General features: G+C 39.4%; 1 protein-coding gene across 13 annotated transcripts in view; it reads left to right on the forward strand.

Annotated features, from left to right (window-relative positions):
• The window catches only part of PTPN13 (protein tyrosine phosphatase non-receptor type 13), a 111,904-nt gene that overhangs the window by 67,887 nt on the left and 25,008 nt on the right, over window positions 1-19,009 (forward strand). For 11 of the 13 annotated variants that reach the window (XM_085578185.1, XM_085578188.1, XM_085578186.1 and 8 more), the window contains 12 exons: window positions 4,150-4,369; window positions 5,306-5,380; window positions 5,490-5,664; window positions 5,875-6,028; window positions 6,162-6,300; window positions 8,131-8,283; window positions 9,657-9,839; window positions 10,812-10,974; window positions 14,117-14,540; window positions 14,708-14,805; window positions 16,542-16,598; window positions 17,974-18,066. In XM_085578185.1, coding sequence (XP_085434311.1) covers window positions 4,150-4,369; window positions 5,306-5,380; window positions 5,490-5,664; window positions 5,875-6,028; window positions 6,162-6,300; window positions 8,131-8,283; window positions 9,657-9,839; window positions 10,812-10,974; window positions 14,117-14,540; window positions 14,708-14,805; window positions 16,542-16,598; window positions 17,974-18,066 — 1,934 coding nt within the window. Of the gene's footprint in view, window positions 1-1,291; window positions 1,431-4,149; window positions 4,370-5,305; window positions 5,381-5,489; window positions 5,665-5,874; window positions 6,029-6,161; window positions 6,301-8,130; window positions 8,284-9,656; window positions 9,840-10,811; window positions 10,975-14,116; window positions 14,541-14,707; window positions 14,806-16,541; window positions 16,599-17,973; window positions 18,067-19,009 lie in introns of those variants that run through there. The other 2 variants (XM_085578190.1, XM_085578182.1) reach the window with 2 other exon arrangements.

Raw genomic sequence — 19,009 nt, forward strand, 5'->3', positions numbered from 1 at the left:
GTAATTTAATGGATGTAATTTGTATATGTGTGAAATCTAAAAGGAAAATGTTTTTCAAGCACAGCATAGACTTAGCAATGGGATGAATTTTACATGTATGTAACTACACAGTATTTTTTTTTAATCTCCTGTATCCCTGACTTCCACTCTGATAGCATTGCACTTGCACAAAAATATGGTAGGTAGGTAGCACAGGTTTTCACAATTGTTCACCCATTTTTATAGGTGAAGATGTTTGGGGTTTTTTTCTTAATCTAACTACCAGACAGTATGTACATCCAAGATGAAGAAATAAGGCTGCCAGCTAGTTTTGCTATCTTTTTTTGCAGACCTACTGAGAAACAGAACAGCAGCCACAAGCAGAATTCAGTTCTGTACTAATACTTATATTATACCTCCTTTACTAATGTGAGCTGAATAGAAAACAATGTGCTCTCTCCATCTTACTTCAGCAGCTCCTAAAAGATTCCAGTACTAACACATGTAAAAGGAATTCAATCCAAGATGGTAGTTAGTTAAATGGGGGATTTCTAAGAAAATAACATAGTATTTTTATCCAGGACATTGCGTGTTGCTTCCCTAAAATGTCCTGTGTTGCAACACACCATGGCTTTTATAGATTCAGAAACCTCAGGTCTCAAAGTAAAACTGGTGATAACAAGTGGTTCCAAGGAGCAGGATCTCAGAGTTTACATGCTTTGGCTGGCCATTTGATTCCACAGTTTGGGGAAGTATATGCAACTTAATCCATTGCTTAAATTCCAACAGCACTGGGAGCATGTTTCAGTGTCTCTCTTACAGAGATATCATCTGTACTTTAGTACATATTAATTTTACTGCTCCTGTGGCATATTCTTAGAGTCAGTCTCTTTAGTTATCCACAGAATTAGTCTGATAAAATTGAGTTGTAAATGAAATAGGAGGATTTGGATTTGAGGGAGGTTTCTTTTAAAAGAAGTAGCAAAGCTGTTCATAGTTATCAGAAGGTGCAGCTAGTGCTGTTTGGGTGGGCTGGCCTGATGTTAAATTAGCAGGAGCCGTAGACATTCAGTATTACCCTTTTGTGGTCTGTGACTGTTGTTATCCTTTAAGCTTCTTGGCATGCATTCCTTGTGTCAATGGCTTGTGTTTTGTTTCCTCTCTGCTTCTTATATTCCTTGGGATTTTTCCTTTTTTACTTCTGTTTTCTTTTTTCTTCCTTTACTATTTCTTCCTTTTTCTCTCTAGGAGCAGCAGCTGACATGGATCTCTTCCTTCTGTTGCCCTTTCCTTCCAGTTGATTTCATTTTCATATCCCTCCTGCCTTACCAAAAGGCATCCATCTTTCTCAGTCTATTCCTGACCTTCCCACTGCACTAATCATTAGGGAATGCTTACCTGCTTCCCTTCTTCCAACTTCCTTCTCTGATCCAATACCTGCTAATTTCTTGGTAAGTACACCAGGTGAAGAGAGAATTAATTCACTTCCCTTTTTTTCCAAGCGTCAGCCTTCCAGGTTCGTGCTCCCCTACCATCTGCAGGTTAATAAGCAGCTGTGAGGTGCTGGTTTGCAGTCAGACACTGATGAAAATACAGAGTAGCAGCCAAGTACTTGACTGATGAAGCACCACACAAAACACACTTCTGTGATGCTATCTGTTAGGAATGTAATTTAGACTTTTTTTTTTCTTCCAGTAATAACACTTGCATATTCAGAACTTCACGAATGAGCTCTCCTCATTTCAACAGTATTTCCTTTTCTGTAGGAGAGATGCATTCCTTGTCTTGAAACCTAAAGACTGAATCATCTTGCTCCCTCCCCATGAAAACTGGCAGTCTGACCAAGCCAGAATTCATTTTACTGCCCCAGGATGCTGAAACATGCAGATTTATATTTGGTGATAGCACTTATATACTTAGACGGGAAAATCTGTAAACCCTTAGGTTTTTGAGCTTCCTTCAGGGACACCCCACACCCACCCCAATTTTTAGAGGAATTAATACATGTCAACAGAGATGGTAAAACCAACCTAGTGATAAAAACTTCTCATTGCTGCTGTTGCACGGGGCTGTATGTTTTTAAAAAGACAAGTTATTTTTCTGCAGTAAGTGTTTTCACAGTAGCAAGTTTTTAGATAGAGCTAGTTGTAACATGTCTTTGTCAAATGTCTTTGATAATTCATAGATATTTATGTTCAGAAAGTGTTTGGTTTTGTTTTATTTCAGAGGCCATCCTCAGACCTTGATCTGAAGGGTGCTTGAGGGTGTATTTAACTTAGGGTTTTGTCAATATTCCCATATATGTTGATCCTAACAAGTTTCCTTATGAAGAAAAGCTAAGCATGTGCACATGTGTTGACAGGTGTGAGGCCTTTTCTCATTTATTTATCATTTGAGATTCAGTCTTATGTAGAAAAAAAACAGAGAAGGGAGAAGGGAAAAAAATGCTGTGAAAGCCCTGCACAGGAAAAAGGACAATGGGCTTGCATTAACACATTTGTGCCATAACTACTTTGTGTCTTCCCTGAAATGTCCTTTTAGGAACTTTAGCATTGTTCCCTTATATTTAACTCTTCTTATTTTAAGGCTGGTTTTGTATGCTAAGCAATGACACTTTAGTATTAAAAGTACTGGTATTAGTTAGTAATGTTGCAAAAAGATGAAAATCAAATTTGAAATCACATCCACAGTTTAGCATAGGCAAGTGTACTGTCTTGGACAGGTGCATTTTTCTCTTCATTTTTAATATATTTGTCACTTACCATATATATCTTTAGATTCTCCTAGGAAGTATATAAATGTATATAGGAAGTATATCAATGTAATGTATTTTTAAGAAGTCTGTATGTTTCCTTACTACAAAGGGCCCTGTCTCAGTGCAGGATTACTCTTGATTTGTGTGTATTTCTAAACCTGACTGCAATGGTACACAGGCTTCTAAACATTTACTTTGCTTTTTCATGTTTTTCATTACTCAGTTTGGGTGGTATGCTTAACACTCAGTTTAGAATTGCTAAATAATGGACTTTTTTTGTGAAAGGCACCTTAGTTTCCCCTGTCCATTTTTGTTTAAGAATTGCCTCTGTATAATTAAGTTTACAAGGGAGAACATTGCTTATTCTTGGTTTAGGATTTCTTCAGAAGGCTCAATGGGTTTTTGTTTAGTTCAGGGTTTGAAGGTGTTTTTCTGTAAGCATGGACAGAGAGAAGGGGAGTGGAAGTTGGTTACTGTTTTTTGATTTTTTTGGTTTCTCAGTTGTTCACATTTTCTAGCCAGCAATTTTATTTTTCAAATTAAAAATGGCTTTTGTTTGCCCAAACAGGATGTGAATTTCTTTCCTTATGTGAAGAATGAGACTGATAGGATGTTTGGGATCAATACTTACAGAAAAGAAATTGTAGATATGTTGCTGTGTTTTTTTGAAATTCTGACATGTTTTTGTTTTTTTTTTCTCATTTTTTCCTTCAGATTATAAATTTAGACTCTAATTTAGTCACTGGGGTGACTGTATATCAGCTGAGCCATTCTTGGGAATTAAAAAAAAACAAAAAGGAACTATTTTCAGCAAAATAAGATTATGGAAACATTAGTGTATGATATTTAGAATACTTTAGTATATAGGATTTTATGGCATAAACATTTTTATGTAAATATTTCAAGCTGTATTACTTCTCAGGAGAAATCAAAGAATAAATATAAGGCTCATGTGAGCAGAAAGTATTGAAGTAATATTTACTTAGAGAAAGTACACTATTATTTCAGTTTTTTCTTTAATGATATGTTTTTGATTGTGCCTTTTTCACAGTCCCCACATAAACACAAAAATTAAAATATTTGCAAAGCATTAATATGTCTCTTCTTGTGCATCTTCTAATTTTGCACTGATTTACTGGGTTTGTAGTGTTGAGTATTTTTTCAGACAGCAGCTGAGCCTTTCTTTTCATATGAATAAATGAGGCAGTTCTGCAGGCAGCTGCAGAAACCTGGTGTGTTTTCTTATTTTCTACAATGATGGATTGCTGCACAGAGGTAACCTCCTGGCTGCCGAATTAATGTGGTATTTAATGGCTGGTGTTTGTGCTCTGCTTTTCCACTTGGGGATGTGCTTAAAGCAGCAGAATGTCTTGGGCATACCTGCTAACCTGCCATCCCCTCTGACTGTCCTACAGGCAGCTTGAAGCACCATTTGAAGGCAAACTAATAAGTCAAGAGGTGATGCTGAAGAGGCAGGAAGAAGAAATGATGCAACTGCAAGCCAGGATGGCTCTGAGGCAGTCCCGGCCTAACCTCTACCCTGGGGATGCAATTAGATCTTCCATGCTTGACATCACCAGAGACCCACTGAGGGAAATAGCCCTGGAAACAGCCATGACACAAAGGAAACTGAGGGTAATGCCCTGAGCTCAGGTGAACTCTTGCTTTCATTGAAACAGAGCAGTGTCTTGACTGAAACTCGTATGTGGGATCAATAAACTGGGTCCTGTAATAAACAGTCATCAGGAGATTAAATACCAGGTGTGTGGTGTTGGCCTACTTTCACAGGGTAAATCTTCTGAGATTTTGTGGCATTAGTGGCTACAGAGCCTAAAGTGGCATCAAGAGATGCCAAAACACACAGCAAGGCTCAACAATTGCATCAATTAAAAAGTATAGCATCCTAACAAAGGTAAGGCATAGGTTTTCTCCTCTATTCTTTGGTGTTTTCAGCCACTTCATTTTCATTTCTCTTTGTGGAATGTGGATGTGCCTCACCAGCATCAGAGGTTATTAAATGAACAAGTTGGGAAAGCAAAGAGAGACAGCATTCATTTGCTCATAATTTCACCTGAATCCCCTTTGCATTCCCATCTGTCTTGGTATGTGGTTGAAATAGGGAATTACACACAAAGAGGGGGACAGAGGTATATGGGTAAACAAAGTGTCAGTGTCTGATGTGTGGAATAGATGATGGCTTGATGCCCTCTGCTGCTACTTTCCATGAAGTGGATATTTTACTTTTTTTCCTGAGTAAGGATGAGAAAACTTGAAACAAGACTCAGGAATTTGCTGCCCTAATGCAGAGTAATAACTCCTGTATTAAGATCCATCACATTAAGATGAGTTAGTTCATGTAGGCTTTAACTAACCATGTAATCCCCTCCCTGTCCCCCAAGCCTTAAGAGGTTTTTGTGAAGATGTTTTGCATATAGTAAAGAGTAGGTAGCAGATAATTGCTAAATTTTAGCCTTTGATGCCTTTTTTGCATTTGCAGGGCAGGAATTAACTGTGCCCCAGCCTGTTGTTCCAGCAATACAGGGTTCATTCATACTCTTTTGTGATTTGCAGAATTTCTTTGGCCCAGAGTTTGTGAAAATGACGATTGAGCCATTCATCTCCTTGGATCTACCAAAGTCTATCTTGGTAAGAAAGGGGCTGTTCAGCCATCTGTGGCAGGGGAAGTATGTTAAACCAACAAATGTGTTTTTATCACAAGTTTGAATGTTGAGAGATTTCATTTCACAAAATGCAGACTAAGAAAGGCAAGAGTGATGACACCAGGCGAAAAGTAAATGTGATGCTTCTGAGTGGGCAGAAGTTGGAGCTGACCTGTGATACCAAAACAATATGTAAAGATGTCTTTGATATGGTTGTTGCCCATATTGGCTTGGTGGAGCATCACTTCTTTGGATTGGCTACTTTAAAAGGTAAGAATAACTGCTAGATTATTTCTTCTGCCTTTATTCAGTATTCCCTTTAAGAGCTATTGTGCTTATTAAGTCATTGTTAGTCAGTGGAAAACTTTGCTGTTCAATGCTCAATTTCAGAGTTATAAATCTGGTTTCTATCCTCCATCTGGTGCAAATACCTGGTTTTCATGCTTTTACCCTCATGCTTCTCTTTAATGTTTGTGGCAGACAATGAGTTTTTCTTCGTGGATCCTGACATAAAGCTAAGTAAAGTAGCTCCAGAAGGATGGAAAGAAGAACCAAAGAAGAAGAACAAGCCTCCTGTCAACTTCACTCTGTTTTTTCGCATAAAGTTTTTTGTGGATGATGTCAGTCTCATACAGTGAGTGTATGAAATCTTTTATAGCCCCTTAAGACCCTAAATTATGGACAGAAATTGAGTATTAATCAGTACTGGAGTCCCAGAGGTGGTGTGTGGGGTTTTTTCATGGTTTTGTTTTATATTCCTGTTCTAGGCACACGCTGACATGTCACCAGTACTACCTGCAGTTGAGGAAGGACATCCTGGAAGACAGGATGCACTGTGATGATGAGACAGCCTTATTATTAGCATCCCTAGCTCTCCAGGCTGAGTATGGAGATTACCAGGCAGAGGTACATCATCAATTCCACCTTTGATCTTGTTGAGCTGTGATCTTGCTGCTTCATTGAAGACTGGACAACCACACGTTGTCATGGTTTGACACTGGCACTATGCCAGTGCCCCCATGAAAATACAACCTATCAATTGAATGCTGTGAAATGCGATCGATAACAGAGCAAAGCAGGGCTAAGCTTAATAACAAGGGAAAAACTTAATTACACTACTACTACTATAAAAGAAAAAAGGAAAAAAAAAAACCACACACACAAAATTCAAAATGAAAACCTTTCAAAACATTCCTCCTCCCACCACCCAATTCCAACAAATCACAGCGAGACACATTTGGACCCTTAATCCAGTCTTCACCCTTCCACATAATCAATACTGACTCCATCAGGGGAGAGAGGAGTCTCCCTTGCACCATAGACCCCCAGGAAACACAGATGCCACCTCTTGTGTTTCCATGTCACACGTGGCACCGCCCAAACACACCGGGCCAGTGTGACACTCTCCTCTCCCTGTCACAGTGCTCTCACTGCCGTGCATGGACAGAGACTGCTTATAGGGCTCCTTTAAGGATGCTTTGCCAAGGGCCAACAGGAACAACAGTCCAGTGTCTCATTTTGGGACTACAGTCTCCCCCATCTCCCCTGGGGCTAGAGGTCCAAGAACAGAGATCGCCTTCTCTTCTTCTCTGAAGACGGAGGGCATCATCACACCCTCCTCCGCTGACCTCTGTTCATTCCTGAACTGGTAGTTGCTGAAGGAGTCTCTTAGCTCACCATTGCATCCCCCTAAAATGCAGTCTCTCTTGGAGGAAGGACTGGTTCAGTCTATGGCTAACAAGAAGAATCCAGCCAAAAGCCACTCCATCATCTCCCCACAACCTTCTTTCCCTAACATCTGAGGTTCCAGGCTGTCTCTCTTTCCTTCAAGTTGAGGAGGAGTAATATTTCACAAAGCCTTCATTTCACAGAAAAGGGTTAAAAGCCCTGGACTCCCCGGACAGCTGAAATCTCAGCCCAGGACTCCGTCTCCCATCTCCCACACTGGGCATCTTCCCCCACCTCCTTCTTCTCCTCTGCCAGCAAACTCCCAGGTGTCTGCAGGCTCTCTATCTCTTTTCCCTCTAGGTTGGGGGTGGGGGGAACAAAGACATCTCAGACGTTCTCCACCCTTCTGTCCGCAGGAACTGGCCCAGCTCGGTTCCCGATCCTTCATCCCCTGGCCTACCTCCCCAGGCCACATGGCTTTTCCCCTCCCTCACCCAGCCCGGGCTGGGCAGGGGAGGTTTGCAGTCTCTGCTGACTGGAACCAAAGAGAGCGAGTTCTCCTGGGAAATCTGCTTTTAACCCCTCTGTGTTCTCAGAGGCGTGTCCACCTTCAATTGGTCACACCAAGTGTCAGTATCCAAACCTGACCCTGACTGGATTGACCTCTTCCTTCCGAAAAAATTCTTTTTCCGTGTCAAACCACGACACGTGCTCTGCAGCTCTGCCCCAGACTGGAAGCTCAGCTGAAATGCTCTTGGCAGGTTTCACTGTGACCAGGTATTCCTAAAGTCTAACACAGTTAGTTGCAGAATTCAGTGCAAGATCTGGGCGTTAAAGCCTTTGGTTTTTTTCAGTGGAAGTAGAGTCAGGCTTGAATATGGAGATACTGATTTGAATTAAGCTTTAGGTCAAGATGGAGATTGTGGTTCCCTCCCCTTACTCAAAATCTTATGATTCTCTGAGTCGTAATGTACAGTTGTTTGTAGAAATGGATGTTTGTGCTTCAGTTGTGCTCGTAGGGTATGGAAGTATGTGGAGGTGCCGCCACAACAAGGTTTTGTGTTGCAGGTGCACGGCTTGTCCTATTTCAGACTAGAACACTATGTCCCAGCAAGAGTGCTGGAGAAACTGGATCTGTCCTACATCAAGGAAGAGCTGCCAAAACTGCACAGCACTTACGTGGGTGCCTCTGAAAAAGAGACAGAGTTAGAATTTCTGAAGGTAAGTGAGCAGCAGTTGGCTTCCTTCATCTGTGGCTTAAAAATTCCCTTGTTGGAATATGGGTGCATGGACTTCAAGTGAAAGCACAGTAAAACAACTGAGGCTCTAAATAACACTGAAAGGAAGAAAGCTGAAACGATTTTGTCCAAAAGACGCGTTGTAACAAGCTAAAAGAAATTGTAACAGATGGGACATTCTCTTACTTTTTTCCAATCAGTAGTGTTAGCTGAACCCAGCTAAAAGCAACTACTGACCAAGTTATGTTTGCTCTAAAGGAAGCACTGTTTATGAGGCAGTACACCCTGTATTCCCCATGTCTTTTGAGCTTTCTGTAGAGGGGAAAAAAGCTCATAAATTACAAAAAAAAAATTGTTACTTTGTGTGATGCTTGGTATGAAGCAAGCCAGAATCACTGCCAAGGAGAATTTTTTTTGTGCAGGTTCTATGTAAGATGATAGGAAAGCCATTATCCATGAATATATTTGGATTATTCTAAAAGGACCCATTGAGAAATCTAATTATAGTGTTTCCTCATGGGATAATAATCAGATTCTCCCTTGATCAAAATTAGTTCAGGGAGTGAAGGATTGTTGTTGAAACACCAGATAACCATTTCACTGTAATTTTACAGCCACACTGCAGTTCCACCATCTCTGAGTATGTGATGGAAGAGGCACTCAGCTGACTTTGTCCATTCCAAGTCTGTTGCTCCTTTTACAGACGTGTTCTTGTAACTTAACCACAGAGAACAAAGTAGGGGACATGATCCTAGCTAAAACCTAGCCTGGCTGGGGGTGTGGTGGGGGAGCAGCTAGATTTCCTTGTTTGAGTTATTCCATCAGCCCCTTACAACCAGTACTGAAGAGACAACCAGTACTGAAGAGACAACAGGGGTGAATAACTGGGAGTGCAAAGTGAGTGAAACTGCATGTGGTACCTTAATATGATCACAGAATTACAGTGTTAATTTAATTCTGCTTTTATAAAATGTGTGAAAAACGAGAGCGTCTGTCTAGTTACAGTTTATTGCTAACAACTGCTTTGTGTAAGTTTGATTTACTTACATGTGTTCTCTGTCTGTGTTTTCCCTTTTTGATTTTAATAAACATTGGGTTCATCTGCTGTAGTCTGGCCAGCCAAAAGGTACCACCAAGTCTTAAAATCCTCAGATGATGTGTGTCTGTAATAAGAGCTGTAAACTATAAGTAAGTGGAACCACCAGGCAGAGAGGATTGTTCTGCTACAATCTATACATTTATATGCACATGTGAAAACATTTATAGAGAGATATATAATATTCATATACTGGTATGGAAACTTGTAATGGCTGTGAATTCATACTCATAGAAGTCTTGTTGCATTGATCTGTGCAGTTGTGTCAGAGACTCACAGAATATGGGGTTCACCTTCATCATGTGCTGCCTGAGAAGAGATCCCAAACAGGAATCCTTCTGGGAGTGTGCTGCAAAGGAGTTGTCATTTTTGAAGTTCACAATGGTGCCCGTACACCTGTACTGCGCTTCCCATGGAGAGAGACAAAGAAAATATCCTTTAGTGTAAGTTGGTCTCTTTTCCTCTCTGTCTCCATTTACTGTGAGGTTTTTGTTGTCTATTTTTACAAATTAAACTGCTGTTTTACAGCATATTCTTGACTGTGTTTTGTGTGGCTGTTGGATTGTGGGATTGAAATAGGAGTTTTCATGTTTTAAAGGTTTTATTTTTTCCTTAACTTGCATGGACAAGCATAGTAAAGGAGCACCAGACTGAGAATCTTGCATTAGAGGACTGGGTACAAGCAAATGCCAGTACTCAGTATAATTAGGAGATGCACCTATGTTGCTTTTAAGTTATATTTCCAAGAGTAATTAAGTTAAATGATAAAAGATAATAGGCTGATACTTGATCTGGACAACACCAGCCAACTTGAGTGGGTACACCATAATCTGGTGATCATGTGTCAGTTTTTAATGAGGCATTGAGCTTCAAATGCTTACCTTTATATATGTACTGAAAACAGCAGTTCTAATTCTGCCTGATACCTTATTGAAAAGCTACAGCCTGTTTAATCTGTGAGATGGTTTTAACTAGAATGGATAAATTCAAGTTTAAAAATTACTGAAAATACAAGTTCAAGACCTGGAACATTAAATGAGAGATTTGGGAATTGAATCAGCATTTAGTGATTTTTCTCTTAAATGGCAGCATCCCTTGTGACTTCCTTGGGGCGTTTGAAAACCTATCCTGCAAAATGTAATAGTTCTGGTTGTCATTACTCAGCACTAACAGTAACAGAGGCAGATTAAATAATAATAAAGCACCTTCTCATCTAGCCCAGGAGTACCTTTAAAGAGCTACTTTATAAATCTCACATTACGTTTGACTCCCGTTTTAATAGAAATCTCTCTCATCAGTGCATTTTGCTTCAGAAAAGTCTGAATGCTGTAACTGTGCACAAGCAAACACAGAATTCTTTGTAGGCTAAAAGAAATAATTTGTCTTCGACTTTTTTTTTTTTCTCCATTGTGTAGAAGAAGAAAATAACTTTGCAGAACACATCAGATGGCATCAAGCATTCCTTTCAGACTGACAATAGTAAGACTTGCCAGTACCTTTTGCATCTCTGCTCTTCCCAGCATAAGTTCCAGCTACAGATGAGAACAAGACAGAGCAATCAAGACACTCAGGACATTGGTAAGGACTGTGATGCTGTGTTAGTTTGTATTAGCAATCTATATGTATTTTGTAAGGAGGAAAACTGAACTAGAGCTTCAGGAATTGTGCTGAGTGCTGTGTGTTTGTAGATCTACATTTGGAGAGTTTATACAATGAAGAAACTCTACTAGCTAAGCTTGTTTAGATTTTGTTTAAGGGGTGGGAAGAGTTGGGAGAGCACAGAAAAGCTGGCACACAGCAGCTCCTCTAAACTAAGAGGAATCTAAAAACAGGTCACTAATAGTCCCTCTTTAATTAAATAAAGGCTTTTGCCTTTATTTCAGAAATATCTTGAAGGTATTTCAATAATGGGACTTTTATCTTTTGCTTAATGTGAAAGGGATTAGTTTGATATCATGGAATTCATGGTGTGATCATAGGAGTGCAAGTAAAAGAGGGGACATTCCATGATGTTCTCTATCTAAGTGTGGGTACAGCTGTCTTTATTCCTCCTAATGTTGGGTGGACCTGGTAAGGAATAGCACAGATGCTAATCTGTTTCCTTCATAATTCCCATTTCCTTCATAATTTGTGTGCATAACAGAAAATGTAAAGGCATTCTTTTTAGATAGAAAATATTAATTGGATAATGTAATCAGTGAAAAAACCCCTCTGTATGAGTTTCTTCACTGTTTGGAGCTTGGCTGGCTGGCCTTCAGTGTGGTCTGGAAGTGCTGTTTTGGTCAGTCTATTTGCTCACATTCTCTTTGTTCCCTGTTATCTGTCTGCATTTCTGTTGCTGTTAATCCGGACTTCCACCAGTGTAGCTGGGATGAACTTTGACCACATTGCTGGATATCACTTTGGATATAAGGATTCTAATTTAGAAAAGAAAAGAGGAGGAGTGAGAATGGGAAAAGGCATGTGGCAACTATCCAGCCTTTCTTCTGTTGGGCTCAGCCAACTTCAGGCAAAGAAATAGGACCAAATGACTTAAAGCCTTTTTTACCATTCTCTGATTTAGAGTTTGCTTATCCTGAATTGCAGAGAAAAGCAATACAGGGAAGGCTTTCTTGGCTAGGCAAACTTGGTTGCTCTTAAGAGATGGAGTATGTGTTGTGCTGTGGGAGACTGAAAAACAATAGTTTGCTTCTGTACAGTGCAGATCACTTGGAAATCAGAAGTCCCAGATTCCACCAATCACTTGTAATCAGAAGCAAACAAATCAGGATTATGGCTAACTCCAACACACTGATTTTTGAAAGTAAAAACAATTAAAACAAAAAATTTGCTGTTGTCATAACTTTGCTAAATCTAAATCAAACCTATAATGTGCCAGTAAAAGCTGGTAGTTGGGAGCACTCAGCAAAATAGGAAAGAAAAGGACAAGTATAACAGTAAAGAAAAGGGCATTCTGGATTCCAGAAGGGGCATGTGGAAAACCAAAAAAAAATAAATGAGGCTTCAGTCAGCCTTACAGATGACGAGTTTTGAGCACATGAGAATTTTCAGTTATGGCTGAAGGTTTAAAAAGCCTAATGCCTATGTAATATAGTTAATGGTATGAAAGTATCTGAAATCCATAGAAATTCTGTTTGTTGTTCTCAGAGGGTAAATACAATGTCAAGAGAAGACATCTCAGCACATTTTTTTAGGGGACTCTTTCCCATGATGGCAACACAGGAAATTGATGGCTTCTGTCAGAGTCAGGAAATTAGGATTTGTCGATTTCTGGTCTGATTGGGCAAAATCATTTTTCTGTAGCTTATCTAGTCTGGTGGCTGTGGCTAGAAGAGGCGTTTGGTGTGGATAAAGAAGTGGTAGTTGTATACTTATTCACCTGATGAAAGGACAGAAAGACATACCTTCCACAACTAAATCTTCACCATCTCTATGCCTGTTCCAGAGGAAGCTTGAGTTACTGTAGCAGCTAATTCCTGCCTGAGGTATTGGAGGTAGTGAAGTCTTTTGGAATGGCAGGACTGAGGCTATTTGTCAAATAGCCTCTTTTCTAAATGCCACAGTATTTACCATTAAACCTAATGGGTGAAGTGTACCAAAAAAGTATAATGTTCCCTTTGATTTACAGTGCAGCTTCCTAAAGCAGCTTGTCTCCTACATGTGTATATAGGGTTAAAAAAAACCCCACTGGTTAACCCTTAATCAGGAAAATATATGCAGTTGAGGATTGCTTTTCCTGAGACTTCCCTGTGAGCTGACTCCAAGACATCAGGCCTGGACCCTTCATAAATTTCACTGATTTCCTTTAAAGTCTCTAACCAGCCAACAAGTTGCCACAGCTGATGAAGTTCCTGTGTGAGAGCCAAGACAGAGGAACTTAACTGCTAGCCTTAGGAGGCAGTTAGGGTAATAGAAAGGAGCTTTGCTCTGAATTAAGAGGGGTTTAGGCTAAGATGTGTTATCATGAATTTGCTTTCAGCTAAGAGCAAACACCCAGATGGTTCCCACGACTCAGCTGGCAGTAATTTAATTAAAGCCCAAGTCCTGTTTCTTGCTGCTGCTTAAGGGAATCCTTGCTAGTGAGTCAAAAAGTCTGGCAAACCCCAGTCAACACTTTCTGTTTCATGCTAGGATATTTGTGACAGGGAAGGTCTTTAGGTTCACCTGAGTGGACTGGTGCTCTGTAAGTGGGCAGAGATGCTGCCAAGCCCTCGTGGCCTTGCAGCTGTACTGTAAATGTGGAGGAGCTCATGCAAAGAAAACAAAGCAATGGATGCATGGAAATCTGGTAGCATCTGATAGTGTGGAGATGGGGGAGCCTATTTGTTCAAATTCTGAAAAAGACTTTTATGAGCAGATTAAAGGAAGTGTAGTCTTCTAGGTTCACTTGGCTTAAGGATATTATTTGTTTTGCAGAAGGAGATTATTTGCCTGTGTATAAGGGACAGCAGCCTGACAGGGAATATGAGTCTTCATGCTAATAAGAGGATAAACATTCAGTGGTTTTGGACTTAGGGTTAGTTTAGTGTCATGAACTCCAAACTTTGCTTCCTGAGCAAACTCCATGGTGGGTGTTTATATATCTCTGCTAAGCATATTGAGAAAATACATTTTGTGTGAGTTGGTTGTTTAAAAAGCATGCTTTGCACAAGGTGGTCACACTAGCTCTATTGAATAACTTTGTTTGGGTTTTGTTGTTTTTTTTTTTTAATTTCCACAGAGAGGGCTTCATTTAGGAGCCTGAACCTTCATGCAGACTCTGTCAAAGGCTTCAACATGGGCCGAGCCATCAGCACTGGCAGCCTGGCCAGCAGCACCCTGAACAGACTCGCTGTCCGACCCCTGTCTGTCCAAGCAGAGATCCTGAAGAGACTGTCCTGCTCTGAGCTCTCACTCTTCCAGCCACTACCTGGCTCTGCAAGGGACAAGAATGAGAAGAGTCCATGGGAGGAAAGACCCAGAGTTATGAGCAAGTCGTTTCATGATCTGAGTCAGAGTCACATCTCTGTTTATCCCTCGAAGAAAAATGTTATTACTGCTTTGAACTCTTCCCCCAAAAAAATAGAAGATATAATGGGAAGGGTCTTTCAGCAAATGCCAAAATTTGATCCTGGATCAGCAACGGGAGCATTAAAGCCGGGCAAGTAAGAGCCTCTCTGACCACCCTGCAGTATCTTTGTGTACAATCAATGTACATTTTGCATCAGTTTTGATTTATTATTCATGCCATTATTTTATTACATTGATCCTTCCCTCTCCCAACTTCCTCTTCCCTCTGTCTGGTTCCCCTTCTCTCCTTCTCCCCTTTAAGTTCAAAATCTCATGCAGGTTTAAGTAGAAGCCCTGAAAGAAAGAAAAATGAATCAGACTCATCATCCATTGAAGATACCGGTCAAGCCTATGTTGTAGGTCAGCATGCAAAAAATAATATTACTGTATTTACTAACAAACTTCTAAAATCGCTTTGGGTGTAATGCTTTGATATATTTATTAACTGATGGTAATATTTTGATTTGAAAGAGCGAGCAGAATATCACATGTTAAAGCAATCCAGTCTGTTATTGCAGTGAATCCTCCTTTGGTCAGCACCAGTCTATGCACAGGGGTGTAAAGTAAAAGCTGTAGCAGAAAACAGCTTTCAGGTTATTACTTCAGGGTGCCATTTGGTTGTATGGATCTTTTAATAATTTGCTAGTCTTCACAATCTGTTTGTGAAGGCTGAACTTTTTCAGTGTTTTCTGTGAAAAGATGTAGGGAGTGGTTTTTTGGAAGTGACTGGTATCAGCTGGATATGGACCAGTGCCGCTAAGTAGTAGCTCCACACTTTGGAGTTTTTATTTTCTTTTTTGTTTTTTTCCAGATATTATAAATTAAATATTTTTTTGCACTACACTTGGTGTTTTACAAAAACACTTTTGTAGTGAGGTAAGCCAGATGCACTTACTCCATTTTCTTGGCAAGGATTGGAGGGCACATAAGTAGTCTTACTATTAACTAAAAGAGAGAGTTCACATTAAAAAAAACCCTAAACATTCAGAGCAGCTAAATAGACTTAAACTAACATTGGATTATTAAATGTGAATGTTTAATATTTGTGTGTTACCAGTTTCTGGTTCTAGAAGGTTCCCTATTAAAACAATAGAAACTACAATGACTAAAATATTTGCAGCTTTAGCTGCTGGTTGGCTTTCCTGTAGTTACAGGACATCAGAAAAAGTGGAAGATGGTTAAGTTTCTGGGGCTGGGGTCATTATAAACAAACTGAAAAAAAGGCAAACAAAGCAGTGTGTGACATCCCATGTATGCCCCCCTGCACTTGGAACCAGGACTCACTTGGGAATGATGCATTTTCAGTGCTGAGAGCAAAACTGCTCTCAGGAGGAGTAAGTTGAGGCATGCAGGTTCTGTAGCGACTGGTTACAGCCAACTTCTGGGCAGCAGCTCTGGTGAGAGTCTCGGCCACATGTCAGAAAGTGCTGCTGAGTCACACTGCCTGTGCTGAGAGATGTAGGTTCTTTGCATGGTGAAACATATCAGATGATACTTTGGGGTTCATAGGTTTGGAGAAGGCCAGGGCCGCTTTCTTAAGAATTATATTCCCTCATGTACTTTCATATATTGGTACATTTATTATTTTATCATCTTTAAAGTAGGGCCACATTTGCTTGGTTGTAATAATTTCAAAGAAAACATTATTCTATATGCAAACAATTTTAAATAGAAGTAGTTCAAATTGCTTATTACTGCAGCAGCTTATTTGTTCCATTACAAAATCTTAAAAGAGTCCTGTTGTATTGGTTTATTAGGTTCAGCATATTCAATATCCAATATTGTTAGAAAATTGTCTTCATTGCTCAAGATCCATTACTTTTATCTGAAGTTAACAATGGTCATAAAGGCCAAACCTCTGTCCTTCCTTAATTCATTGCCTTTGCATGAGCTACCATCTATCTGAACCTTAAACTACAACTAGAGTACATGAGTAATTTGGATTTACTAATACAAAGCTAGTTTTATGTTTATTTGTTTTTAAAAGAAGTAGCTTGATATTGTGAATGCGCTCATGTGAACGGTGTAAAGACTGAAATAATTTTTGGCAGCTTTTATATTTAAAAAAAATTTTATAACTTCCATGCATGTCACAGGTGTTAGCATGAATACTTCAGAAAATCATCTGTCATCCGCAGCATTAAAAGAGAGTGGTAAGTTGATAAATAATTACTTTAGTCAGTTTGTCACTTACAAATGCTTCACTGTTCCACCTATCTGTGCCTTTGGTATTCTTAAGTGCCTTTGCCAGTTAGCTGGACAAGACCTTTCCTAGTATTTATTTTGGATTTGATTTCCTAGTATTTATTTATTTCCTAGTATTTCCTTTCCTAGTATTTATTTTGGATTGCTTCTTGGAGGATGTTTAACACCTGTGTGTAATATTTTTCAAATATGAATAGTATTTGTTTAGTTTGGAACTTGAAGGGTGCTCTTACCTACCAGAATCGTGCTCTTGAAAGCTCATTTCCCTTAGGAGGTTACTGGTTCTGTGTTTTCTTTTTAGTTCTTTCACTCTTGAGGCTTGATGTGGTTTTGAGGGAGAAAATACTGCTTGTCTGGGTGATGTGCAATCTGCTGCACTCTCCTGCATCACTTATTCTGTGCTTGTACCAGTGTGTGGAGCTCATTAGGTTTCTGCAGCTGTGGATTGCCTCTTCCACTTAAGGCAAAAGTATCCCAGGCACTCCTGGACCAAATGAATGTCTCCTCTAGGAAGCAAGTCCATGAGTTCAGACTTGCAGTATGTTGGTGTTTCCTGAAGTTTCAGGAGACTTAGCTTGTTTATTTGTTTGTATTTTGTTTTGTTTGCTTGTGGGGTGGGATTTTTTGGTTGGTGTTTGTTAGTGGGTTTTTTTCTTCACCAAATTATTCTCCTTGGGTCTCTTAAATGCCTGGGTCTGCTTCAGCCTGATGGGAAGCCTCAGGAGTCAGAGTTCTATTGTGAAGATGCTCAAATTTTAGAAGAGGTGAAATCAGCAGCCTGTGGAGTTGCAAATGAGGAAGAAAATTGAAGCAAGAGAATTAGTGGATGTTTCTAATGTTTTATTAGGTGTTTCTAATTTTGGTTGTTTTTTAATGAAGAGACACCATTAAGAGAACTCACTGGGTAACCTTCCAGTAATTTCATATAATGACCCTCAGTTTCAATTTTACCGATGTGTTTGCATCCTCCCTATCTATGAGCAGAGCATATAAACACAGATCTAAATATCTTCCTGAATTGAGACAAATTAAGTTGAAGATTCTAGGACTCATTTATGTTGTCTCTTCATGAGACTGTGCTAGCTGCTTTTCTTAGGAGGGGTAAAAGATTTTTAACTGCTGAAGATGGAAGTGGGTTAGAAGGGTTGTGGAGGGTTTTTTCTGTCTTTGGCCATGGCTTAGAAGATGAAAGTTGGACCCACTAGATCAAAACAGCTTTTCAATTTATCGGAGAAGTAATATGTTTTAATGAAAAAGAACTTCCAAGTAAATCTGAAGTGAAGTGTTGAGGTAGTGTCTGATCATGAAATGTTGACTTTACAGTTGACTCTCTTCAAACAACACAGAACAGAGTGGCCACACCAGAGAGAGAGATCACTCTGGTGAACTTGAAAAAGGATAAAAAGTTTGGCTTAGGTAAGTGGCTTTAAAATTGCTGTTGATGTGTATTTCTAGAAGCCAAAAACAAAATAAAGTTTTCTGGCCTGTATTTAAGCGTTTATTGTAGAACTAAGCAAAGCAATGGTGGCAGTAGCTGGATTTTGAGGGCATTTAAAATGCACTTTCTGTGATGTTAAGTGAATCTGTTTTTCAATTTTTCCATACTTTAAATGTAGGATTATATTAATATTGTGAACTAGTCATCCTAGAAATTGACCTTATAAAGACCTTTTATCTCTGTGCTCAGTATAGCATTTTTTTTGCTGTGGAACCTCACAGATTTGAGCTGTGACAAATGCTTTAAATGAACGCTTCTTTAAAAAAAAAGACACAATAAAAACATTATGTGCAAATTGTGGAGTGTTTTCCTTATTCCTGTAGTATCAGATGGAACACTGATTTGATGTTTGAGGAGCCTGGCAGATGAGATATTTGTATTACATTCCTTCTTCTACTACTGAGTTTTTTGCATAAATCCACATAATTTTTCCCTTTATGGGTAACGAAAAATTTGTTGTCAGTGTTGTGCTTTAGGAAGATTCTCTAAAGTGTCATTCAAAATCAGAGTGTAATGTAAATTTGAGAGGGGGAAAAAAGCCTACAATACAGTAATACATAGTTTTTACACTGCACAGTAATGTACACGTTGAGCAAAAAGGAAAAAAGTACTCAGAAGTGTACTATTTCTCCTCTTTTTTTCCCCATGCAATTTATGGTAGTTTGCTGTTTTTGCTGGAGTAGAGAAGACAGATATCTTTTTCTTTTTTTTTTTTCCCCCTCTTGAACATTTATCCCAGGTTTACCTGGTAGAATGAACAGAAATAAATTACAAGCCTCAAAATAAAGCAGGGACATTGAAAACTCAGGTCTTAAGACCAAGGTCAAACTTCTATGTGGAACATCAAACAATGGAGAAAAC

This window comes from Lonchura striata, chromosome 4, assembly GCF_050655825.1.
Source record: "Lonchura striata isolate lonStrDom1 chromosome 4, ASM5065582v1, whole genome shotgun sequence".
Taxonomy (NCBI): Eukaryota; Metazoa; Chordata; class Aves; order Passeriformes; family Estrildidae; genus Lonchura; species Lonchura striata.